The sequence below is a fragment of the Leptopilina boulardi genome, unplaced genomic scaffold (genome assembly GCF_019393585.1).
Source record: "Leptopilina boulardi isolate dan_hultmark-lab unplaced genomic scaffold, ZJU_Lbou_2.1 LbouV2_210, whole genome shotgun sequence".
In the NCBI taxonomy this organism is placed as follows: domain Eukaryota; kingdom Metazoa; phylum Arthropoda; class Insecta; order Hymenoptera; family Figitidae; genus Leptopilina; species Leptopilina boulardi.
This window is the reverse complement of record NW_026137764.1, coordinates 752,979-780,060: the sequence shown is the minus strand read 5'-3', so window position 1 is coordinate 780,060 and position 27,082 is coordinate 752,979. Positions and strand designations below refer to the sequence as shown.

The 27,082-nt window shown below is 29.3% G+C and overlaps 3 protein-coding genes across 5 annotated transcripts in view; all 3 read right to left on the bottom strand.

Annotated features, from left to right (window-relative positions):
• Window positions 1-906: 906 nt before the first annotated feature.
• The window catches only part of LOC127278704 (uncharacterized), a 43,501-nt gene continuing 17,325 nt past the window's right edge, over window positions 907-27,082 (bottom strand). For both annotated transcript variants that reach the window (XM_051300528.1, XM_051300529.1), the window contains exons 4-5: window positions 3,298-3,408; window positions 907-1,853 (exon numbers count right to left, since the gene is read on the bottom strand). In XM_051300528.1, the coding sequence (XP_051156485.1) occupies window positions 1,601-1,853; window positions 3,298-3,408 (364 nt within the window). In that variant the 3' untranslated portion in view covers window positions 907-1,600. The remainder of the gene's footprint in view (window positions 1,854-3,297; window positions 3,409-27,082) is intronic.
• On the bottom strand, window positions 5,132-11,512 carry LOC127278712 (uncharacterized). Of its 2 annotated transcripts, none has more exons than XM_051300540.1 (3): window positions 10,811-11,505; window positions 9,754-10,027; window positions 5,132-5,562 (listed from the first exon to the last, which is right to left on the bottom strand). In XM_051300540.1, the coding sequence occupies exons 1-3, from the start codon at window positions 10,943-10,945 to the stop codon at window positions 5,552-5,554; spliced, it is 420 nt and encodes a 139-aa protein (XP_051156497.1). In that variant the 5' UTR covers window positions 10,946-11,505; the 3' UTR covers window positions 5,132-5,551. The 2 variants fall into 2 exon arrangements, with proteins under 2 accessions (XP_051156497.1, XP_051156496.1); XM_051300539.1 differs by lacking the exon at window positions 5,132-5,562 and adding an exon at window positions 9,404-9,641 and having other exon boundaries at window positions 10,811-11,512.
• Window positions 12,110-14,969, bottom strand: LOC127278705 (uncharacterized). The gene is made up of 3 exons (XM_051300531.1): window positions 13,944-14,969; window positions 12,693-12,923; window positions 12,110-12,535 (listed from the first exon to the last, which is right to left on the bottom strand). Exons 1-3 carry the CDS (start codon window positions 14,080-14,082, stop codon window positions 12,183-12,185), a joined length of 723 nt encoding a protein of 240 aa, XP_051156488.1. The 5' UTR covers window positions 14,083-14,969; the 3' UTR covers window positions 12,110-12,182.

Here is a 27,082-nt window from a genome sequence, read left to right as displayed (position 1 = left end):
TATTGGATCCGCCATTTTGAATTTTAAAAAACTAGTATCGGATTCGTAATCAGCGACCCCGAAAATCCCCGAGTGACAATTTTCAAGCAAATCCGAACAATTTTAATTTTTCGTCCGCCATATTGGATCCGCCATTTTGAATTTTGAAAAACTAATATCGGATTCGTAATCAGCGACCCCGAAAACCCCCGAGTGGCCATTTTTAAGCGAATCCGAACAATTTTGATTTTTCGTCCGCCATATTGAATCCGCCATTTTGAATTTTCAAAAACTAACACCAGATTCGTAATCAGCGACCCCAAAAACTATAGGAACCACTTTAGTTTCGTTTTTTTATATGCTCAGTTTTGCCTGGGCACGAAGGGGTTAACATATGGATAAATAATTGAAAAAACCATATTATTTGAAGCTATGTAAATAAGTTACAAATATTTATATGGTATTTTTCAAATTGAATTAAAAATTGTAATTCAAATTTTTATTTGTTAATTTTTCAAGGTTACAAATAATAAAAAAAGCCGAAAATAATTATATTAATGGTGATTTCAATATCTAATTGATGATGATTTTTATTATTAATCGTTTTTATTAAATAATAATTATTAAATAATAACTATCATAATAATAATTTTTGTTATAAAGGATATTTAAAAATTACATTTTATTTATTTTTTTTTAACTTTACTATAATGTGCAACTTTATGAATTTCATACGTGTTTATTATATAAATTTAATAACATTTTTTTTTTGCAAATTTTTTTTTCATTGCCTGTTAACGTGTTAATAATTTTAAATTTTCACCATATTTTTAATCACTAAAGGATATTATATATATTTTATTATATATATATTTTTACAACTTTTTTTACAACTTTTATTTTATAACAAGAATTTTAAATTCTCCACAAAAATTCTAGCTCAATTTATGAAGTAGGTATATTTTGCGAGAAAACCTGTGGAGAATATTTACATCTGAAATCACAATAATTACATGACCTTAAATTTACTATTTAAAAAAAATATATATATGAATACTATAAAAAGATTTCGCCGCTGCCACCAGTATGGATCATTCCATGTCAATTGTACCCAACCCATGTTTTTGACAAGGTTAGGTTAGGTTAGTTTAAACATAACCTCAAAATTCTAGGGCATAGGTATCCAGAATTCAAGGCATTAGTTCAAACATAACCTCAAAATTCAAGGACATAGGTCAAGGGACCGTTGGGTTTGAGGCTATATCCGATAAACATAAGTTAAAATTCCCCTAACCTAGAAACGAACATAACCTCAAAATTTAGATAAAATTTTAATAATTTTAATATTATAATAATAATAAGAAGAAGAAGAATCTTTTCAAAACAAGAATATTTTTTTTCTGTGTGTGAAAGAATTTATTATATAAATAATAATTAAAGATTTTGAGCAAGGTGAAAAATGAAAATATCACTTTTTTTTCATATCCCTATCTCTTGTGTCAGTATAGGTATGTATATAGAATAGCGTTGAAGAAAAAGCGATGTGTTCATTTTGTCTATGAAAAAGGAGTCGCGGCAACCCAGCGGGTTGAAAAGTGTATCATTTTCCACCCTTGTCATGTTACTTCATGTTGTATCGTTCTTTTGCCGGAGCTCTTCTTCTATCCGAAGTTTCGGTGACCCGTTCTGAGGCATCTGGATTGTAAGGTGGATCTTCGGGTGTGTTATATTTCCCGAGGGCCATGTCTATAAGAGAGAAAGTGCATCCAGGGAACATGGCCAGGCAGTTTTGTCCCTCGTGACCGGCTTTATGAGCATTCGTGTACGTGTGGTGTTCATCTGGTTCGAATGAGAATACCTTTCTCAGTGGTAACCTGCAACGTCAGACTCTCCTTAAGAATCGAAGGGTATCCAGAATTTCAAAGACTACAATTTCCTATACACATACAAAAAAAAAAAGAAACCGATTGCCCTTTTTTTTATCTTAAAAAAAATAAATCCCAACACATTTTTTTTTATATGATCACCAATAATTTTTGAAGAAAATTTTTTCAAAAATATTTTTCATCGAATAATTTATTTTTTCTATATTTTATTGTCTTTTATTGTCACTTGAAAAGTGAATTATTTAATATATTTTAAATATTTCAATGATCTTTTCAGGGAAAAAAAATTGTTTTGTTTCATTGAGAGTGACATTTATTTTACATGTCTCGCTAAAAACGGAACTATCTACTTAAATTGTAACTTTTTATTGCTAGAAGAGATAAATGATTCAACCGTTTTAAAAATGATCCTGACGCAAAAGAGGCATTTAATATATTTTTAAAATTAATGTCCTCTGAGTAAAAAAGCAATTTAGAGGAAAAAAAATATTAATTCAATTTATTAAATTAAATTATTTCTGTGTTAATTTGCTTTTTTTTCATATAGGAAATTTAATACAAATTTCCGTATAAGCATTTATCTTTTTCAAGACAAAAACCTTCTTTTTTTTTCCCAAAAAGTACATACATTTTATATGCATAATAATGATATTTAAACTCTTTTTTTTATTAATCTTAACTGTAATTCAATTCTCGCCACGTTTAAAACTTCACTTTAAAAAAAAGTGATAAATTACATCATCTTTCTCTTTTAATCGAAGAAATAATGAGAAAATTGAGATTACGAGCACCGTAATTGATCACCTCTAATTTATATTTTACTGTCAAAATCGAAACCTTTAGTGCGTTATTCAAAAACGATCTCGAATTCTCATATGCTATTGATTATTATTGAATATTCGTGTTACTTGAATGACCAAATAAAATGATAAATATAAAATTTCATTTTTATTTTACATTTGTTGAATAAATTTAATATGAGTTATATGGTGCCGAAAATAAACGTAAGCTGTTTTAAAATTCTATTGAAATTGAGAAATAAATGATGCAAAATTAAAAAGTACGTGGTGAAATTTAATTGCACCCCTTTGGGCCAATAAACGGGTACAGTACCCCGTCATTTCGTTTATATTTCTTGGAAATATGATTTTTCAAATATAACAGATATCATTATAAATTGAAAACTTTTTTTTCTTTGGTATAGGCGTTAAATATTTTTTTTTCCTGTCTCAAGTTTTGTCGCGTAATAAACCTTCCATCATGTCCCAAGGGAAAATAAACGAGAAACCCCAACTACGCACCGCGCGACAACATTCGCCCCCATTTTTCGACCTTCTTTCTGTATATATATATATATATATATATATATATATATATATATATATATATATATATATATATATAATACGTTTATCTTTGAAAAACGCCTTACGAAAAAGCGATCCTCATCATTTCTTCTACGAGAGTGTTTCCTTTCGGCATAAGTCTCTGGGACGCTTCACATAAAGCGCGTAGGACGCAACTCCTTCCATCGAATCCCATTCTGCAACAAAAAGAAACAATTCATAAGTTTCACCGAGTGTCTCGAAACTGATACGACATTTGACAAAAAAAAAAATTAATAAAGTTCCATCCCTTAAGCGAAACACCCACTCAATTTTTCTCAATATTTATAAATGATATTTGATTAATATTTCAATCCTGACAAGTTACGTTTGATAAACAAACAGAACTCAATCTTGTTTGAGAATATATGAAGGGTAGAATGACAAAAGGGGTCAAGCGCCAATTTATCGAAAATGAGGTTTTTGCATAAAAAAATCAAGAAAATTCATTTACACATTTCTGTAGAAGGATTTCCTTTTTTATTGCGTATTTAAATCAGTTTTTAATAAAAATTAAATTAATAAAATAGCCTCAAATTTACTTTATTGCAACCTGATTGAAAAACAAAAGAAAGTGGTGAGTCAATAATATTATCAAAATAAAAAAAAATATTATTTTTTTAGGTTTTATTTTAATATTTTATTTTAATTTTATTTTAATTAATAAAATTAATAATAATAATATATTTTCAATTTTAAACAATTTTAAAATCATTTTGTTATTAATTTTTAAATATTTTTATGATTATACTAAGTGAACAATTGAATTTAAAGATAAAAGTATTGCTCAATTCCAAAGCAAGCAATTAATTCGTAATTTTCTTGAAAACAAACAATTTTTTAAAGGAATTTTTTTTTCTATTCATTTCGTCGATTCCATAGAAAGAAACTAATTTTCCAGTTTTTCTTTAAACTGTATATTTTTTTTATAATTAATGCTTAAAGAAAATGTGCGTAGTTGATATAACCTCAAGGCACCACAGTTTTTTTTAATTTTATTGTTAATATGTAGGTTTATTTCAACAAATTGTTGTTTATTTATTAAAACATACTAAGGTAAATGTCCCAATTTGTGACCATGTCCCAATTTCCCAGATAACAAACGTGTCTGGCACGTTACAGGCACAACGAGCGGCGGACCGTGTCCCTGCTGTAACGCACCTTTTGTGCCACCTACTTTATGACAAGACCGACTGTGCCAGCATAGTGCTCGCAATATTCCTGACATATTATCCGGATCTTTTGTCCAGGATATATCTGCCAATAGGCTTGTTTAAATTTCTGTTTTTGAATTTTCGTTATAAATAAAAAAAGTATTACTTTCACTAATAAAATTAAATAATTTATAAATAAATTAATTTTTATTGATATTTTATTTTTTTGTAGTGATAAGCAAAACAAGTTTGCAATAATTTTTTTTATGGTTCAAAATATATAAAAATATAAATAAAAGAATAAATCTAGGGATAAGAGAAAATAACAAGATTTATTAAAAAATAATTCACAAATTTTTAAAAATGTAGAATACTTTTTAAAATATCTAAAAAATCATGAATACAAAATTTAAAAAGTAAAGTAAATTATCAAAAAGATGAGAAAAATATAAGCCAACAAATTTTTAATAAATTAAGCAGTTTAATAATTATAAAAATCCTAATAACTTAAGTTTTGTAAAACACACTATAGAAATGTTAAGAAAAGAAAATTCTTAAAATATAAGAAAGTTAAGAAGATTATTCATAAAATGAAGGAGTTTAAAAAATGTAAGAACAAAGCTTTAAAGAACGAAAAAAGCTTAAAATATTTAAAAATGCCCAAAACAAAAACTGTCGGCATGCGCTTATTTTGGGATAGGTTTCAGTAAAAGAAGCACAGATATAATTCACAGAAACGGTCGTTTATTAAGAGAGACTATCGATGAATGAACACACGATCGAAGCTACTGAGCAAGAGTGTGAGGGAGTGCGTGCGCATACGGACATGACGTAGACTCGTAACCGCTAGAGTCAATAGAGCATATACCGCGAAGGATACAAATCCAACACTCCCTCCCGAGATTGACTCGTTGTATTATAAAATATTATTAAAGTACTTAAAATAATTAAAGTTAACTTGATATAAAAATATAAATCGAACAATACAAAAATACTGTAATTAGAAACGAAGTATTTCGTAAAATCACTTTTTCTGGTTAAATACTGATTATTTTCCATCAAAACAGTCTTTGGAATCATCTTTTATGGCACTGTCATTGAGATCAATTAGAATCCAGTCTTCCATTGTCAGTCAGAAGGCTCATGGCTAATCGCTATCTGAAGCAAATATAATACAGAAACATATATATATTATCATAAACCAGTCGTAAAAGAATTTTAAATTTTTTTTATTGTCCTTTAAATTTTTTAAATACTGTCATATACGATAAAATCTTTTATTGAATTAAGAACAGTCGTTATTAAGAATTTTATCTCGTAGATTGGTATGTACTTCAAAACTAAGAGGCTTTGTCATTATATCAGCCAATTGTTTCTTAGTCGAAACCCATTCAATATTAACACGATCGTATTTAACGCACTCTTTAACGTAATCTTGATGAACATCTGTCATATGTCTTAGCCTATTTCCACCGTTAGTCTTTGCACAAATTGTTGAAGCTTTGTTATCACATTTTAAAGTCGCGGGAAGAAAACTGTCTTTAAAAATTCTCATTAGAGATTTATTAGATGCAATTATTTCTTGACAAGCTTGACTCATAGCGACAAATTCAGCTTCGCAAGTTGATAACGCAACATAAGTTTGTTTATTTGCTCGCCAAGCAATAGTGTCTCCAAACAGTCGTATCAGAAAACCACATGTCGAAATAGAATCTTTACAGTCCGCAAAACTCGCATCCGAATAAGCTAACAAATCGTCTCGTCTACCTAAAAATTTAAGGCCTAAACTTTTCGTCCCCTTCAGATACTGAAAAACTCTTTTGACCATTTTCCACTCGTTTTCGGTCGGATCAATTTGATGTCTACTCAAGACATTTACAGCGTAGGCTATATCTGGGCGAGTAGCTCCAGATAAGTACAAAAGACTACCAATCGTTTCACGGTACGGAATGTCAAGGGGTTTTTCGCAAATTTCGTAACTGTCATTTTCTTCTCGTTCCCTACGTTCACGATTAGCAACCTGTCGTGTCGTCATTGGTGTATTTTTGGGGAATTCATTTTCAAAACCAAATTTCGTTAAGATTTTCTCAATGTAATTTTCTTGAGTGACTGTCATCGTTTTTAAGTTTCTTTGTCTTCGAATGTCCATACCTAGGTAATGTTTAGGTTCGCCTAAATCTGTCATTTCGAAAGAAGTCATTAGTTCGTTTTTGATTTCTAACATTTTCTTACTGTCGTTACTAGCTAATAAAATATCATCAACATAAATTAGTAATATAACTATCGAATTGCCAGAATGCCAAGTGAATAAACAAGGCTCGTAATCGTCGTTAATCAAACCTAATGAAAGTGCAACTTCAGAGAACTTTTTGTTCCACTGTTTTGGACTGACTCGTAAACCATAAATTGCTTTGTGAAGCTTGCAAACTTTGTTCTGTCGTGAATTTTGAGGAATTTCTACACCGTCTGGAATTTCCATGTAAATCTCGTCTTCTAAAATTCCGTTTAAAAAGGCAGATTTAACGTCTAATTGACACGCGTCCAAGTCGTAATAGTTAATTATCGCGAGAACTGTTCGTACTAGAGTAAGTCTGGAAACCGGAGCATAAGTTTCTTTCAAGTCGTATGAGTTTGTGTCTTTAAATCCTCGAATTACTAATCTAGCTTTAAATTTTATTTTACTGAGACTGTCGTACTTTCGTTTAAAAACCCATCTCGAATCGATAATGTTGGGCTTTTTACCGTCTTTGCCAATTTTCGGTCGATCTACTATTGTCCATACTTGGTTTTTGTTTAATGATTTTAATTCGTCGTCGATCGCTTTTAACCACTCGTTTTTGTCTTTAGATTCTATCGCTTGTTTGAAAGTTGACGGATCGTTATTGATTTCAGAGTGAAAACAAAATAAAATTTCGTCGTCTGTTTTATTTTCTGTTAGTTTAAACTCGTCTTCAATACTCGGAAAAGTATAACTATTTGAAACATTCGTACTTTTGGAAATTTCGGCAAAACTTATATCAGCTATTTTCCGACTACGCGTCTCGTAAGGTTCTCTTGTGACTTTAATCCTTTTGGTTTTTACTGAAATTTCATTCGAATTCTCTCCCTCCGTTTCTAACAGTCTTTTTCGTGGTCTGCCGCGTTTCTTCGTTTGAGCTCCCTCCGTTTCTGACAACGCGTTTTGATTTTGTACATCTTTTTCGTTACTGTCTTCAAATTTAATAAACCAGTCGTTTATGGAGAAAGTCGTTTCTGGAAGAGGCCAATTTTGTATCGAGTCTTTATTATATTTGTCACCGAAAACAAGTTTCTCGTTGAAACGAACATTTCGAGATTCAAAGAATTTTCCGGATTCAGGATTGAGAAAAACGTAACCGGATGTCGTGTACCCTACAAGTATACCTCGTACCGCTCGTGCCGAAAATTTAGAATCTGGTTTTCTCGTAACGGACCAGTAGGCTAAACAACCAAATCGTTTTATTTGATTCAAGTCGAAGTGAAAATTAGGCGCAAATTTATTCAAAGGAGTTTCAAAGTCAATTGATTTGTGTGGAGTTCTATTATAAACATAAACCGCCGTTCCCAATGCCAAATCCCACATGTTTGGTGGAAGTTTCGAATCAAACATGATCGATCGAATTTTCTTTTGGATCGTTTGATTAAATCGTTCAGAAACTCCGTTGTGTTGAGGAGTGTCTGGATTCGCACACTGTCGTTCTATACCTTCACGTAATAAAACTTCGTTTGTATAACCTCCCATAAATTCGGTTCCTTGGTCTGAACGCAAATAGCAAACCTTTTCGTTAGTTCCTAGCAAATTTCGAATACTTTTAATGAATTTTTCTAAACATAGACCCGTCTCATCTTTCGTTTTCATAGGGTAAGATAAAGCCAGTCGCGAAAAATCATCAATAAAAACAACGATATATTGATAACTATGTGACTGTGTGGGCGGAGATATTTTACCCATTACATCGGAGTGAATGATTTGTAACGGTCGTGAAGCTCGATTTCTTTTATTATGAAAGGGTAATTTATTAAGTTTCGTAAGAGCGCATATTTCACAATCGAGAATACTGTCGTCAAAAACTACAGACTGAAGGTCTTTATTATCTTTCCACAATGATTGTAATTTTCTTAAATAACCACATGACGCATGGCCCATTCGTACATGCCAGAGCATGGCTTTGTTCTTTTTCAAAAACTCGTTATATCTATTGTTGTTAAATGGGGTAAATTCGTCTAAAACATCAACTTCGGGCAACTCGTCAACATTAGTTATTTTTCTTTTTATTATGGAGTTGTCAAAATCGGATATTACTTTATTATTAATCGTTTCGGTATTTTCTTGAACTTTATCGTTAAATTCTTTTTCAGAGATTTTATTTAAAACTTCGAATTCATTCGTCACTTCATTTTTAGTCGTATTAATTAAATCATTCGTTTCATTGTTAGTTTTGATATTTTTATCAGTCAATTCATTATGTTGTTTAGTACTTTCGTCAAATACAGTCGTGTCAAAAATAGTTGTCATTGAATTTTCATTTAAACTCTTCCTATCAATTTTAAATTCAAGAAACCAATATGGTTTCTCATATACCCCCGTCGCGAGTAGATTTTTTGAGTCGGAATGAAAAATATTAACGCGCTTATCGTCTAAATGAGTGGAAAAACCTGCTTCTGTCAGTCGTCTAAGTGAAAGCAAATTTTCCGAAACCGAATCGGTATAAATCACGTTCGTTAATTTCAAGGATTTGTTGCAATTAGAGATTAAATTAACATTTCCTTTACCTTCGGCTAACAGATCAGCATTACTGTCTTTATTCGCGCATTTAATAATATTAGAATCGACTTTATTCAGCCTATCAAAAATATTTTTCGAATTCGTAATATGTTCTGTCGCACCTGTGTCTACAATAAATGAAATATATTTGTGACTTTTATTTTCAAATTTATTCGCCTTTGAAAGACTATATAAGTAAACGGGCGAAATCGTTTCTGTTTTTAAGGCGGAAACAGTGCTAGACATTGACAATGATGTATTTTGTGTTGTAATTTTATTTAACATACCTGTATTATTTTTCTTGATTTCCATGAAACCAACCTTTGGCGTTTCACTCGTACCCGTTCGTGGCTGTCTTTGTTGTGATTGTGAATTTGTTTTATTGTCAACTGATCGTTTTTTATTTTTATCATTGTTCTTTTTGTAAGTATATTTATTTTTATCGTAATTAGACCTGAATGATTTAAAATATTTTTTGCCTCGATTTGAATGTGATTTAAACTGTCGTTTTGAATTAGCGTGAGGAAAATTTGATCTATTATTTAAATTATTATTGGAAAACTTACATGCGATTCCTCTGCCTCTGCCTCTGTTTCTAGCCAGTCGTTTTTCACACTCATAAGCTTTATGAGTTGTGAATTTTTGACACTCGTAGCATTTTCGTAAACCTTGACCTTTCAAGGGACATTCGTTCTTCATATGGCCATAATCGTCACACTCGTAACATCGTTCGTTTACCCACTGTCGTTGACCCGAATTTGCGAATTGTACGGAGGCCATAGCAGTCGTTTTTGAACCAGGATGGTTCTTGGTTGCTGCTTGTGCTTGATTTGCTTCCGCCTGTATAATAAATAATTTGAGGGCTTCATATTTTAGACTTTTACCGGTCTGATTTTTAGTCATAAATTCAACGGATTGAACTTCGGGTAGTTGAGTTGAAATTGAACTGAAAAGTGCATCGCGTTTCTCTTCGTCCGATAATACAGTTGAACCCGGGATATTTTCGTAATTTAAGATAATTTCTTCAAAACGTTCTAAAAATTTTGCGGCCGATTCTCGTTTTATATCATATTGAATTGAATAAAGTTGTTTTCGTAAGGTAACACTCGTTAAATTTATTTCACATCGTTTAAACTCTCGTAATTTATTAATAATTTCAATTGGATCTTTAATGTGCAAAACACGTGTATGATAAATTTTATCGACTCGATTTATAAGAATATCCCGAACTTTGAATTTATGTTTTTCTTTTAATTTTTCGTTTAGTCCTTCCGGTGGAGCAACTGTCGTATCTATAATATAAAGCAAATCAATCGTACGTAATTCGGATGTTAAAAACTCGTAAAAATGTTCAAATTTTGTTTGAGAATTTAATTTGTAATCATGTTTAATTCCACTGTCTTTACCAATTAATTCAATTTTAATTGTCTCCTTTAATTGATTCGCGATCGTATTTGAATTATTCGTATTATTAACTGTCGTGGTACTTTGTGTGACTGTCGGATTATTTTTATTAATAAATTGTAAATTCGGACTGGAAAAACTAGAATTTTCATTGGTAACTGTCGTCATTTTGAAATTTTGAGGCATTATTGTATTTTCAATAATTCTAGGTTTTTTTACCTTATTTTCCGGTTTACAACGGTCAAGCCATGTTTGCATGGTTTCATGCATTTTCGTTGTCATATTAAGGGTTAAATCCATCATGTGTTCTAGTTGACCCATTCTCGAATCCAAAACATTTATTCGTCTCTCCATTTTGCCGTTGCTTGGATCGGAATTTTCGTCACTATTGAACTGTCGTTTTGTGCTTTGAATAGGGCCAGCTGCCCCTTTATCATTATTATTCGTTAAATTTTTATTATCAATACTGTCGTTGTTATTTATTTTACTGTCTTTCTTATTACTGTCCTTTTGAGTACTGTCGTTTTCAGAAGTCACTTCGTTTTTATTTTTTGAATTAATTTCATTGTCAGAACTGTGGTTTTTGTGTAATTTTTTATTAACCCTTTCAGTCACAGTGGTCAATATATTAACCACCTTTTGGTAAGGCTGAAAAAAATATAAAAATCCATCATATTTGCTTGACAATCACTAACTAGGGGTTTTAAGGGTCGCAAATTACGAATATAATATCAGAATTGAAAAATTTTGAAAATTGAAAATGGTGGATCTAATATGGCGCATGAAAAAATTAAAAATTAATCGGACTCGCTAAAAAATTATTTCCTGGGAGTTTTTGAGCTCGTTGATTACGAATATTTACAAAATCGATGTTATATTTTCAAAATTTTTGCAAAATTTACGAATTTTGCGAAATTTAAAATAGCGGATCCAATATGGCGGACGACTTTTTAAAAAATCCATCTAATCAGCATGAAACTTGTTACTCGGTGGTTTTCGGGGTCGCTGATTACGAATCTGATGTCAGTTTTTGAAAATTCAAAATGGCGGATCTAATATGGCGGACGACGAAATTAAAAATTCATCCAATTGGCATGAAACTTGTTACTCGGGGGTTTTCGGGGTCGCTGATTACAAATCTAAAGTCAGTTTTTAAAAATTCAAAATGGCGGATCCAATATGGCGAGTAACAAGTTTCATGCCGATTGGATGAATTTTTAATTTCGTCGTCCGCCATATTCGATCCGCCATTTTGAATTTTCAAAAACTGACATCAGATTCGTAATCAGCGACCCCGAAAACCCCCGAGTAACAAATTTCATGCCGATGGGATGAATTTTTTATTTCGTCGTCCGCCATATTTGATCCGCCATTTTGAATTTTTAAAAACTGACTTTAGATTCGTAATCAGCGACCCCGAAAACCACCGAGTAACAAGTTTCATGCCGATGGGATGAATTTTTAATTTTGTCGTCCGCCATATTGGATCCGCCATTTTGAATTTTTTAAAACTGACTTTAGATTCGTAATCAGCGACCCCGAAAACCCCCGAGTAACAAATTTCAGGAAAATTAGAATGATTTTAAAAAAATTACCCGCTATGTTGGATCCGCCATTTTGAATTTTTAATATTTTGCAAATCTGACTTCATATTCGTAATCAGCGACCCCAAAAACCATAAATACAATAGCATTTTGAATGTTTTAGTTATTATCTGAATTGCGTGACTGAAAGGGTTAACCAAGTTTTTATTACTGTCATTTGTTAACAAATTGTCAGTACCGTCTTTACTACCGTCTTTACTGTCATCGTTTTGATTTTTGTTGTCGGAAGTCATGTCAGGATGATTTGGACCAATTGGAGGAATGTTATTCTCCATATCGAGATTAACTGGATCAATTTCGTCGTTTCCAGGACCGCTCGTTGTAGTTCCTGGCGACACACCTGCCAGATAAAATTTTAGTTTATAAAACTGTCATTAATTTAAATTTGTTGTCGACAACACCATCGTACTGTCATTACATATCGTTAAACAATTCGTTAAAAATATACAGAAATATAATCGTAAACAGTCGTAAACCATTCGTTTTCAAATAATCACCTGAATTTTGTTCAATGCCATTAATAAAATCATTGATGTCTTTCATGACTTCTTTATCTGTCAACATTTGGTCCGGTCTTGTTAGAGAAGTGTCACTTGGATCTTTGGCCTTCAAATCACTTGGACTAGCATCTCTTATGCATTTGACGTCGCCGTTTGGTGGAGCTAACCTCTCAAGTTCTCGGATTTCTTTCACCAAATTGTCCCAATCGTTTTTCAGTGAATTCTTGCCTTAAAATAAAATTTTGAAATAAATTGTCAAAATACACAGTCGTTAATTAAATCGAAAATCTCGAGAAACTAAAAGTCTTTTCTTGAAACATAAAAACAGAACACATGTCAGAATGAATCAGAAAGAATCAGTCAAGTTACGCTTGTTACCAACAAACGCAACATAAACAGATTTAGTTGTTATCAGTCTTCAGGAATGAACACAATTCCCTCAGAAATAAAAACAAACCAGAAGAACGGTTTCATGTGTCTTTTGATTAAAAGAAGTGAGATTTGAAAAATTATAAATTACTAGTCAATTAATTAAAACTATCGTCAATAATTAGATTTAGAAATAAAATTAATTATTTTATTCTTGCACATAAATGCCCTTGTCGTTACTAATATATTCAGTAAAAAAAAAGAAACTTTCGTTATATAGGCAACTGTCATTAAAAATTTTTCAAAAAAATTCTCACTCTATAACACTTTTCGTAAAATAAAACTTTTCGTGGAAATACTTGGTCCTTCATTTTAGTAAAATGCATTTTATTTTAACGACGTCGAAAATTAATATAAACTCAAGTATATACTGAGAATTTATGTTTTATATCAAATGATTTTTTTGCTGTAAATAATTCATGAAATAGATTAAGTGCACTGATTCTAATCGTTAAATAAAACACTCGTTAAAATAAATTATTTAGATATAAATAATTATTAAAAATTCGTTAAACACTCGTAATTTTATTTAGTTCGAACTTGTTTTTAATTTTGTTTCAGCTGTGAAAAACACAGACTCTATTTGTAAATAGTAGTCAAGTGTCATCTATCGGTCAATTTATTTACTTAACCATAACAGATAAGGTAGGAAAAGTATTGACCGACTGTCGTTTCTTATAATTGCTGTTTCGTTCACAAATCGTTTAATTATTATATTGCAATATAGAAATTATTACACACTCATTAATATTTCTTTTATTAATTGATTTAAGAGAAAAATCAAGTACTGGTCGTTGTTTAGTAAATCACTCTACTTACTCAAACTGATCGTTTCTCCTTCAGCAAAAGTTGCCTTGAAGAAGGAATCGTCTATCCCTATCCGGACTTCTATAATTTCACTTTCTAATTCCAGGGCCTTTCTGCATCTATCTATCACCTTTTTAATTGTCGCAGTCATTGCAAACGGTCGTTTAAATCCTTTTAACTGTTCGTAAAAACTCGTAGTTCACTCGTTACAATCCTGGGCACTTGATCACAATGGACGCGCGAGGCAAGTCTGTACACGCCGCGAGCACGCCGAACGCGACGATGATTAATTCTCGAAAAAAGTTTCTTTTACTAATCCTAGCGCAGCAGAATTGTTGCCGGGCCCATAACCTGTCGGCATGCGCTTATTTTGGGATAGGTTTCAGTAAAAGAAGCACAGATATAATTCACAGAAACGGTCGTTTATTAAGAGAGACTATCGATGAATGAACACACGATCGAAGCTACTGAGCAAGAGTGTGAGGGAGTGCGTGCGCATACGGACATGACGTAGACTCGTAACCGCTAGAGTCAATAGAGCATATACCGCGAAGGATACAAATCCAACAAAAACTAAACAGCTTTAAATTTTAAAAAAATTATGAAATGTTAAAAATTGTATAAAATAAAATGTTGTAAGAAAATAGAAGAATTTATAAACGAATATAAAAAGAATCTGAAAATTAAAAAAAATTGAAATGATTTACAGAAATATTTTTAAAAAATTAAAGAAAATATTATAAGAGAACAAAAAACTATTGAAATATAGGAACGATTGGGAAATTTGTAAAAATACAGGAAAAAATGCAAAAAAAACTGACTAGAATCTATTAAAAAAGAATAATATAAGGAAAAAGTTATTCAGTTTAGAGAAGGGACAACATTTCTAAGAAATGAAAAAATTATGAAAAACTATAAAATTTATTAAATGAGCAAAGAATGATAAAAAATTATAAAGGAACTTAACAACAAAATGAGAAAATAACGTATAAACACACACAGCACATGATATTTTCTAAATATTTCTGAAATATTTCATTGAAATTTTGAAATATTCCAATGTAAAGTCCTTGAAATATTGCTGAAATTAGGGAAATGTCCGCCTATAAGTAATATTGACGGGTAATTTTGCTGAAATATTTCATTAAAATATTATAGAAAAATTCCAACTTAAATGATGCTAAGGACCCTAAGGTGTTGAACATGTTAGAAAATAACGATTGACTTCATATTTTAAAAAAGTTTCTAACTTTCTTTGAAATATTTTCTGAATATTGCAGAGTCTTCATTTGTAATATTGCAGGAGTCTTAATGTGTAATATTTCAGCAAAATTTCACGGCAATATTTCTTATAGGCGGACATTTTCCTGTTTTCATCAACATTTCATGAACCTTGCATTGAAATATTTCAAATCTTTCAATGAAATATTCATGAAATGTTTATGAAATATAATGTGATGTGTGGGAAAAAAAGAAAATCCTTAAAAAAATTAAACGATTAACTGAAAAGTTTTTTAAAAATTGTACTAAATATTAAACAAATAAAAATTCATAAAACGAATTGAATTAATTGAATAATAAATTGAAAATTGGATGGAATAAATTTTAAAAAAACTATGAAAACTTTTAATAAAGCTAATAAGTTTGACTTCGAAATATTTATTTTGTCTTACTTTAACAAAGAAATAAATTAATGAATTAATAAAATAAAGATGGATTTAATTATTAATGTTACATTGAGAATTTATATCGATGGCTCCTAAATGAAAACACGTTATTCGCGAGAGCAAATAAAAATCACCCTTATTTACTAAAAAAATAGAAAACTCATCTGAAAATTTTGTAACCTAATTTTTTTAACTTTTGCTACGTTTTTATTTTAAGCCAATATCAAATGTCTAAATAAAGTAATTTAAGGATACAACGTTAGTTTGACACAACATAAACGTTTAAATTAATTTAAATTTTAATGTATCATTCATACTTTAAAAATAAACATTAATTAAAATTGTAACATAGCCTTCAAACAACTGTCATTTTGAATAAGATGTTTTCTATTTGTTTTTCTTAATAAAGTGTTTCCTATCTGCACTCGCAAAAAACGTGTTTTCATTTAGGGGCCATCGATATAATTTACAAGAATAATTTTAGAATTTCTTTTGTAACTTGTTTGCTACTTAAGTTTGATGAATTCGTAAATATAATTAATCATTAGTGAAAAATTTATTATTTTAATGAATATAATAATTATATATTGCATTTAACAATCATGCGATTATACGAATATTCTTAATAACACAAAAAATAATCATAGAATATTTTGAAAATTATTACAATCTATATAATAATATTCAAAATGTTTGATCTATTTATAATAAAAATAATTAATTCTAAGAAGAATATTTGAATAAATGAAATTTTGAAAAACAATAATTTTAAATAAAAGTATTTTATAGTTCATTTTTAGGACAGAATTCTTGTAAATAAAAGCAAGTGCGTTGATAGATCAGTTGGTTAAGCATTAGGTTTAGTTTGCGTTAGGTCGCGGTTTCGATTCCCCTTGCGTGCGTGAGATAATTTAACTTTAAGATAAATATTGTAAATAATCATACTGAATTAAATATATGCATTTCCGTGATTAAATTCCGAAAACAGCTCATTTTTTACTAATGAAATAACACTATTTTTTTAGCTATTTAATCAATGAGATGGTTGATTATCTGATAAAAAAAGTTACCAGAGCACATTTTCAAAATGTTAATCAGCACTTGTAATTTTTTTACTGAAATTGTTTAAATAATCATTAAACGTATCTACATAGACGCAGTTTCAATTTTTATTTTAGTAAAAAACATTTTCTGTACTTTAATGGATCGGACCGCGGGCGGGCGATATCGCCAGCAATGGCGCGTACATTGCGCTGCTTATGTGCCGGCACGTTGGTCCGATCAATCGGACTGAGGTCTGGCACACGGCCTGCTATTATGCAGGCATTTTGTTATCTGGGTTGTGTCCACTTGCACATTTATGCACGAAATAAAATAAAAAACAATTTAGAAAAATATTCAAAAAAATATTTTTTGAATATTACATTATATACCTTTCGTGTAGATTTGCATTTAGGGTCTTAGTATTCTTTAATAATTATAAATTAAATTTTGAAAATTTGCACTGCCGCCCTCTCTGCCAAAACGAGGAAAGTATGCCGCCATCTTATAAAGATTGTCATTAGACAGGTTAACAGAATGTTGTTAGCACAGGATAATTAACGTCTAATATTGAATTAAATTGTTAAGTAAATAATTCAAGATAATATAATTTTACTGTTTGGAGGTTTTTTTTCATGCAAAGGTAAGTTAATTTTTATGTATATCTAAAAATACAAATACGTACACTACAATGAGAATGATCCTATTTGTGTTTACATACAATAACACAACTTTAATTAAAGAAATTATTACATTTTTCTGAAAACTACTTCATTTATTAATTCTACAACTCTTAATTTTGAAAATTATTGTGAGAGTTTTTATATTTTAACCTAAAATTATTTAAATATGTGAAAAATGTGACAGTGTAAGAACATCGAGTATTTTTTAAAGACACTAATTAGGACAAAGCATATTTTTATGTTTGTGTACCAAATAGTGAACATCTATTTCCTTTAGTTACATTTCTTGACACAAATATGGCTGCTGAGTACTAATTGGTACACCTCAGATCACAAATAGGGGCAACCTAAAATTCGTCGGACACAAATTGGTACAATAACATCACTTTAAAAAAAAAAGAAAATTTAAAATATTTTGATAATAATACTCAAATAAAAATTATTTTCTGCTCAAAAAATGATTACCTTTATAATAATGTGAAAAATTATCTCCATGGAAGAATATAAATCGAGTTTTTTCTTTATTAACTAAAGTTACATTCTTAGTAGGACACTAATTGGGACATTTACCTTAATATATCGAAACGGTTTTCTCAGTTTTTTTTTAAATGACCTGCAAAATTTTTAAAAATGTTTTTTTACTTCCTGTAAAAACAGTGAATTGGCGCTTGACCCCTTTTGTCATTCTACCCTTCATATATCCCAGATAGCATTTCCCACCTGACCCAAGCTTGCATGGTAAGCTTACCGAAAGATTGCAGTATGGTTACTGCAAGATTGCACAATAAGATTATCGCAAGATTGTTCAGTATATAAGCTTGCACGGTAAGCTTGTAGCAAGGTTGGTGCAAGATTGCCAAATAACATTACATTGAAATTATAAAATTTAAAATAGAAATGTTTTGTTTAATTTATATAGTAAAATTTATATAATAAAAATATATAAATAAGACGAAAAATTGAAAAAAAAAAAAATTTTAGGTTCAAAGTGCGATAATCTTATTGTGCAATCTTGCAGTAACCTTACACCGCAATCTTGCAATAATCTTACACTGCATTCTTTCGGTAAGCTTACCAGGCAAGCTTGGGTCAGGTGGGACATTTGAAGCTTGCGGCAAGTTTGCGGTGCAAGGTTAGCAATATTGCGTGGCAAGCTTGCCGCAAGATTGCTGCAAGCTTACGTGCTATCTGGGATATTTTAGTTAACCTATTGATTTATTGTTCATCATGATTCCTGGGTAGAAAATAAAGTAATTTTTAAATAAGAGAAAAATAAATATTTTTGTGTAGAAATTGACCTAATTTTCCCTATTTGAAGTAGGTTTATGGTCAGGGCCTCCCCAGTTTTCCCTGTTTGCAAAAAAAAAATTTAAATAAGTTTTTAACATTATGCCTTTATGACGAAAGTATTGAATTAAATTTCAATAAATTTTAATAAGACATTCTGAAATTTCTTTCCTTGCCAATCACATGGAACAAATTAATTCATTAGATTTTACAGAACTATCACGGATTAGCGGATACAGCTCCTTACGAAACTGAGTGTTGCAAAATATCAAGAATTTTCAGAATTAACTCCAAAAATATTAAGTATATAAACAACAAAATTTCTATAGTTTATTCGAAAATATTTATCACATTTTACAAAACTCAGTTTTGTAAAGAGCTGTATCCGCTACTCCGTCACAGTTTTTTTACAATATAATGAATTAATTTTTTCCGTGTAGTTTCTATTTTAATCTACATTTTAATGTGACTCAAGAAAATATTCATCTCAAATCAATCCCATTCGTTCAGAAGATGAATTTTTTAATTTTTTTCAAATCTGATTTTTATTCTTTCCGAATCAATTTGTTTCATTCCGAAACTTAATTTGAATTCTCTTGAATTCTGAAATTTTATTTCGAATCAATCCTATTGGCTTGGAAAGGAATTGATTCAGGTTTATTTAGAATTAAATTTCATAATTAAAAAGAATTAAAATTAAGCTTCATATTGATTCTAAAGGAAATTTCAGGAGTCAAAAGAATTAAAATTCAAAAAATTTGAGAGCCACTAAAAACCACAAAAATAATTTTTCAGGAAAATTTTTAATTATTACTAATTTATGGGTAATAATAATATAAAATAATAATTAAATTTTTTTTTAAACATCGATTTTGAAGTTATCAGAGACCAACATAAAAGGCCGTACAAAAATAAAGTGTTTGAAAGTAGTAAAAGTAGGTTATAGTAACAGTCTGACTAAAACAAAATTTTTCTACTAAACACAATATTATCAAGAATATAAGCCGATCTGTCTGATTGAAACTTATTTTTATGACGAATGCTTTAATATTACAAAAATTTAACAAACTTATATATGTATAGTTAAAATTAAATTTTACTGGTAATACTAAAATATTACAAGAAAAAAATATCCATCTGTATGGCTAAAACTTTGTTTTACAACTTATACTAAAATTCAAAGAATTTAAACACTTTTGTCTAACTAAACCTAATTTCTACTATAGTGAACAAAAAGAAATATAGTTTAGCTACAGTTGTTAACCAATATTTGTCTAAAAAAATTTACAATATCGAGTAAAATAATTGCTAAAGCTTTTAAAAAAAATCCAAATGAACTTTAAAAAATTTCTTTGTACAAGAGGAAGTAATTTTTTTTTCAACATTAAAATTTTATTTTTTCGTTTGAATAATTTTTTGTTTTTTTTTTTTTTATGAAATATACGTTTATATATTGACATATAAACTATAATAAAACCGCAGCTCAGTTGAAGATATGTATATATATACACACAAACAAAGACACACACGGAAGGACATTTTTTGAAAATGTAATTTTTGGATTTCTGATGAGGTCGAAAAACATAAAGATACATAAAAAAATAGAGGTCCAAAAATTTCGGTATTACAAAGCAATATAAATGATAGATAAAAATAAAAACGTAGATTAATAGCATTTGCCGAGGTCCTTGACTTTTAGATTTTAGTAGATAAATTGTTTTTTCATCGATGCGTGTATTATTTTAATGATTGAACTACTTAATAATGTTTATCACTTTAATACTGTTATTTATAGGTTGTATTCCCCAAATTCGAATGATACTTCAAGATGACATTAAGCACCCTTATTCAGCAAGTAAGTCACTTTTACTGATAAATCCTTAACCATAAATATAAACTCTATTTTTTTCTTGTCTTTTGAAGTTTATCCTTGAACTTTTAACCTCGTTAGTTAAGTATACTTCAATTATTTTTTTTTTTTTTATGAATATTGGATTATTTACTCGTATATTTTTGATACTTTTTAACTTATATTTTTCATATCCTGTTTCTAATTCAGGTTTCGGATTTCTCACATTCATTTTTTTTTTCATTCTAGTAAAGGTAAATGATACATATAATTTTGATGTTGAAAATCGTTATAAAATTATGTTTCGCTAAAATTAATTGCAATAACAAAATTAACAATCTAATTGTTTTTCGTTGAAAATTCTATTTAAAAAAGTAAATTGAAAATACAATTAATTTGATTATTTTTAAACAAATCTTATTAAAAAAAAAACAATTCTTTTCTGAATTATTTTTATTTTTGTATTCCACTTTTTTTTAACCTCAACTTTAGGTCAATTTTCGGGTCAAGAGAGCAAATACAACGTAAAATTCAAAGTAAGATTTTAAGTTCTTATATCTTATATATTCTTAATCTCGAATTTTTGTGGTTATGTTCATATTTCAGCTTTTACTTGATATAATTTTAAGGTTATGTCTTATCAATGTTCTGGGCCAAAATACTAACAAACCTGAAAACATAACCTCAAAATTCAAGGTCAAATGTTAAGGACATATGTCAAGAGGACGCTAGGTTTGAGGTTAAAATCGGCTAACATAACCTCAGCAGGTTTATATATATATATAAATAAATTGAAAAGATCATCACGTGGTTATTTTGATTAATTTTCGATAAATAATTTAAGCAAAGTGTACAAAAGGCCGAGTGTATAGAGGGTCTTTTCAAGCCGATTTCAACTTGGGGGAAGTTCGGGATCGGCAATCTAAGTAAATGTAACCCATGAATTCGAAACGGGTCGCTTCGAAAATGAACGAGAAGCGAATTGCGAAGATAACTAGTGTGAGTATCTTTTGCGATATTTGCACATCGTAAAACTCAGTTTCCTCTCCAAACTACTTCTGAAATCGATAGAGCTGTCCTGTGGCTTAAATATTATATATTTCATATAATTTCGTCCGAACCTTCCATTTGGAAAATTAAGTCGTCATAGAAGAAAATTCTATGACCTGCAAGCAGCACGTAATATTACCTTAATATCAAGGTAATATTTCATTAATATCAAGGTAATATTTCATCTAGATTCGCAATATTACAGTAATATTACATACTGCATTGAACGACTATTTATTTGATGAATAAAAGTTAACGAGACGGGAATCGAACTCCGAAACTTATGCACATCAGTCGAGAGTTTTAACCAACAGAACAATAGTCCTTGAAATACGGTTGTACTAAAAGTACAATTGGTGTGTTGATTAAGACTCTCGACTGATGTGCGTTATGTTCGGAGTTCGATTCCCGTTTTGTTAACTTTTTTTCATCAAATAAAAACTCTCTCAATGCAGCATCTAAGATCTAATATTAAAATGAAATAACTGCCGTACAATGTAAAAACTTAGGTAACCGACATTTTGACGAAAAATGAGTTTTTGGTATAAATGGACTCGTCGAAAAAAACTGCATATGATAATTAAGGTTAAATTCCTTTTTTAATTATTGTTTATAAAAAATTGTTATTAAAAATCATAGAAACTACAAAAAATGAAAGAATACGTGATAAAAAATTAAGGAAAGTACTTTGCGTATAGTCCAAAAATCGAACAAAGCTTCGAGCATGAATATAAAATTTTCTATTTTTTTTCTAATTTTGCAATTTATAAATCTAACAATAAAAAAATAAATATTAAACATTAAATGATTATTTGAACAATTATTTGTTTAAACAATTGTTGAAATAATGATTTAATATTTATTTTATTATTGGGTTAGCTTAATAAATTGCAAAATTAAAACAAAAATAAATTCTTTTTATTTTAATTATATTATTTTTATTTATGTATACTAAAAATTAATTTTTTTTTTTTCAAAAGTATAATAGTAGAAGGAAAAATGTTCTGAAACAATATTTCAGTTTAAATATCAATCTAATCTTCACATCATATTTGATATTTAACGATACATTTCCCCTTGGCTATACACAAGTATATTTTTGCTTTAATGAAAAATAAAGGTCATTTTATTTCGGCATAGTATAATATATATTTGAAGGAGACTTTTTATTTATCTCAAAGGATTTCTCCCTTTTTGTATTAGAGAGAAGTTTCTTGGCAGTTTTAGGAGATGATGATCTTGATTTGACTCGGGAGAATAATTTAAGTGGTGCATGACGGTCGTGTACAAAAGACCGATCGTGTCAGGGTCCTTTGGCCGATTTGAACTTGCTGAAGTTGAGCATTGGCAATCTGAGTAAATGTGACCCATTAATTCAAAATGTTCTGTGAAAATGAATGAGGGGTGAATTGTGTATGTGTGTGTGAGAGAGAGAGAGAGGCAGAAACTTGTATATATATATATATATATATATATATATACCTTTTGCGGTATTTGAAGATGGTATTGAGCTCTTCCAGTCTTTCTCCTCATTATACACTTTCGAAATCGATAGGATTGTCTTTTAATTTATATACACTGAAAAAAAGGTTTGGTATTAACAACCAAACGTTTGGTTGGTATTTAACCAACCAAATTTTTTTTGTTGAATCAATAAAATTTTGGTTGTCCCAATCAAACTTTAGTTAGGACAACAAAAATCCTTTTTTTCGAATTTTGGTTGTGTCAAACTTTGATTGAGACAATTAAAATTTTGTTGATTCAACAAAAAAATTTTGTTGCTTAAATACCAACCAAACGTTTGGTTGTCAATACCAAACCCTTTTTTCAGTATATATATATATATATATATATATATATATATTTATATATATATATATATATATATTATATTTCATGCTATGTTATTAAAAAAGAACCCCTCACGTAAAAAAATAAAAAATAACTTTAAAAAATGTTTAATTATCTCGCCGCCACTGCCGCCGCCGCCGTTTCAAAAATCTATGTAAGTTTATTAGTATTTTGGCTCTTAATTTAACCTCAAACCCAGCGGCTGTTTGAACTAGAAATTGACCTTATTTTGAGGTTATGTTTTCAGACTTGTCTATATTTTGGCCCTGAAGATTGATAGGCCATTTGTCAAGAGAGCGCTGAGTTTGAGGTTAAAACATAAACCCAAAATTAGGTCAATTTTCAGCGTCAAAATACTAACAAATCGAGATTTTAACCTCAAACTTAGCAGGCTTTTGACCTAGAAATTGACCTAATTATGAGGTTAAGTTAATCGCTTTTAATCTCAAAGCCAGCGCCCTCTTGACCTATGTCCTTAAACCCTTGACTGTCGATGGCCCATATATGTCAAAAAAAAGTCGTGTCACCTTTTGTGATTTTGGACATATATGGGCAAATCCACAGAACCGGCCGATTTCATGTTACTCATATATTTTTCTATTTTAGAAGTATTATATTAATTATTTTCATACTTCAACCATTTTGTAATATCTCTGAGAACCTATTGAAATAAGAAAATTGAATAAATGTGAACCTTCTAGTCTTTTATAAAAAATAAAATCGAATTAAGTAACTTAAAAAATGAAATTTACGGTGTTACTCCAGGTATAAATTTTAATTCTTATAGGTATAACTTGTTCGGCATAGATCCGAACAATTCCAAACTGTGGTGAATTATAGTTTACTTATTGAAGAATGTTTTGAAAGTAATAAAAAATATGTGCTCTTAAATAAAAAGAAATGATAGTCGTTGAAAGTAGCGTTACTCATTATTTTATAATAATGAAATGTCTATACATTTTTGTAAATATCTTTTGCGGCGATTATTCGATTTGAATTTTTCAAATTGGAGCTTATTGCTTGTGAACAGACGAACAAATGTATGTATCATAGAATAGAGTGCAATCAGAATTAAAGAAAATATTCCAATAATTATCACTCTATGTTTAAGCGTGAACCATTTTCAACTTAGCCTTTTTTCAGTAGCACAACTACAGGATAAAATATGATGAGTTGAAAACATGTGTGATTATATAAAGACATTATTATAATTCTTGTATGCAAACGCCAAATTATATTTTCAATTTATAACGTCTAAAAATTAAAAATAAAAAAAAATTTATCGAAATTTAACTAGTTAATCGTGAAAAATGAATTATCCTTTCATTTGTTTTATTTTCAAAGTTATATCAAAATCGATGTCAATAATGTCAGTTTGTTGGTTAAAATAGTTAATATCAAAATTAGTAAGTAAACAATTTAATTTACAGAAATAAAAAATTAAATGCTAATAAATAAAATATATAATAAAAAAATGATAAAATATAAATAATTTATTTTTGATAATTAAAAAATTAATTATTTGTATTTTATCATATTTTATTATTCAAAATGTTTTGCAGATATTTCAAATAATATATAAAAAAAAACAAAGAAATGCCATTTTTAATTATAATTTCCAGAAGAAAAATAATATTTTCGTTTTTGGCTTTTAACTCAAACGGCATTAAAATAAAATGAATCACGCAAGAAGATAATTGTTCTTGAATATATTTTAAAGAAAGTAAACCATAAATAAAAGGTGTGCTTGCTATTTGGAAAATTTTCATCTTGATAAGTAAAAATCGGCCGGTTCTGTGGATTTGCCCATATGTCCACATTAAAAAATAATACTAAACATAATTAGAATTGAGCGTCAATGTGTATACTAGGGTTTTCAGGGTCGCTGAATCTGAATTTGAGGTCAGAATTAAAAAATTCAAAATGGCGTCCAAAAAATTTTAAAATTGACTTGATTTTCAAAAGAATGGTTCCTTTTGTGATTTTGGGTTCGCTAAATCCAAATTTGAGGTCATATTTAAAAAATTCAAAATGTCGGACTTAATATGGCGACCCAATATGGCGACCCAATATGGCGGAAAAATTTAAAATTTATTTGATTCGTTCAAAATTCGGTAATTGGGGGTTTTTGGGGTTGCTGAATCCAAATTTGATGTCAGATTTAAAAAATTCAAAATGGCGGACCCAATATGGCCAAAGGCAGTCGGAGGCGCTAGTATAATAATATTCGTAAGTATATGCTTCATTTAAGTTAGTTTCCGAATTTTACGTTCTGCATAAATAATTGAGTTCTATTGCAGTAATATATTATTTTTACATAAGTTTCAGTTTAAATTAAATCCTTTAAGACTAATATTTAATTTAAGATTTATCTTTATCTAAGATTTAAGTTTTTTTTGTTTACTATATAGTATTTCAGTTATTTATTATAATATTAATTACATAATTTATTAAAGTTTACATTAAAAATTAGTTTTTGCTCCACTTAAAAAACAGGATTAATATTAAAAAAAATTTAATTAAATGTTTAATAAAATTCTACTCATATTTTTCTTCCTCGAACCTCATAAATATATTTTTGTCGAAAATGACATTTATCTTCATTACTGCCCTGGAGGGACAGAAATGTTCTTAATATGTTTTTGATTTTTGATATGAAAAAAGTATAGGTCTTTTTCATTGTCTGGCTTTTCCTTCGAATTTTTTCTTTCTTTTTTCATCTGAAAATTAGACGCAAGGGGAATTCAATTGGACGTATTAGTCCATCATAATAGTGGTTATTGTTTTCCCCAAGGAAAAAAAAAAATATATATATATATATATATACTAGGGGGCTATGTCCCCTGCGCGCTTAGCATTACTTCCCCCCACCCTAAATTTAAAGGTTAAGATCGTTTCAAGACTCTGAATATAGCCGTAAGTCCCCCCTCCCTTTTCATCTACCCCCTTTCTCTTGACTTGCGGCTATATTCAGAGTCTTGGAACAGCGGCGGCGGCGTTGGCGGCGATATCTTTTTGTAATATAGGTAGATATATATGGGGGAAATATTACTTACATCAAATGAATTGAATACATTCATTTCAAATCAGGTGGAATATTTCCACAAATTATGCTATACATGAAACATCAGAGAACAAAGTCAAATTTAACGTGTTGAATTAATTTAACGTGATTCGAAATAGTCGGTTCTGTGCTCGCAAGGATGTAGTTTTGTCTTTTGTATATGATAGTTCTAAACATTTGATAATTCGAAAACTAATATAGCTATACCAACAATAGCTGCTTTAAATAATATATCATTGTTTTGTTAATAAAAATTTTTCGTTTAGTTCTTTTAAATATATTCAGGAGGGTGTCAAGTTATCTAAAAGTATTAAGATTATTCTGAAATATAATAAAATACGTTTTTGAAAATCTTTGGATTCAAACAAAATTTTTTTCAAAATTTTGTACTGTCTCGTTTTTGAGAATTTAATTAATAAAGTTGCATATTTTTACATGGGCCCTTATGGAGAGTACGTTACCAACTACTCTATTTTGATTATAACTTGCAAGAAAATGTTCAACTTTTTTCCTAAGTACTTATACTGTCGTGAGGTTTGAAATTTCTATAATTTTTAGGAATAAAAATGAAGTATGTCGTCTGTTTCAATTTTGAGAAATTTAATAAAAACTGACGTTAAATTCAAGATTTTCTAACCTCTTTGATGTCATAACACTGA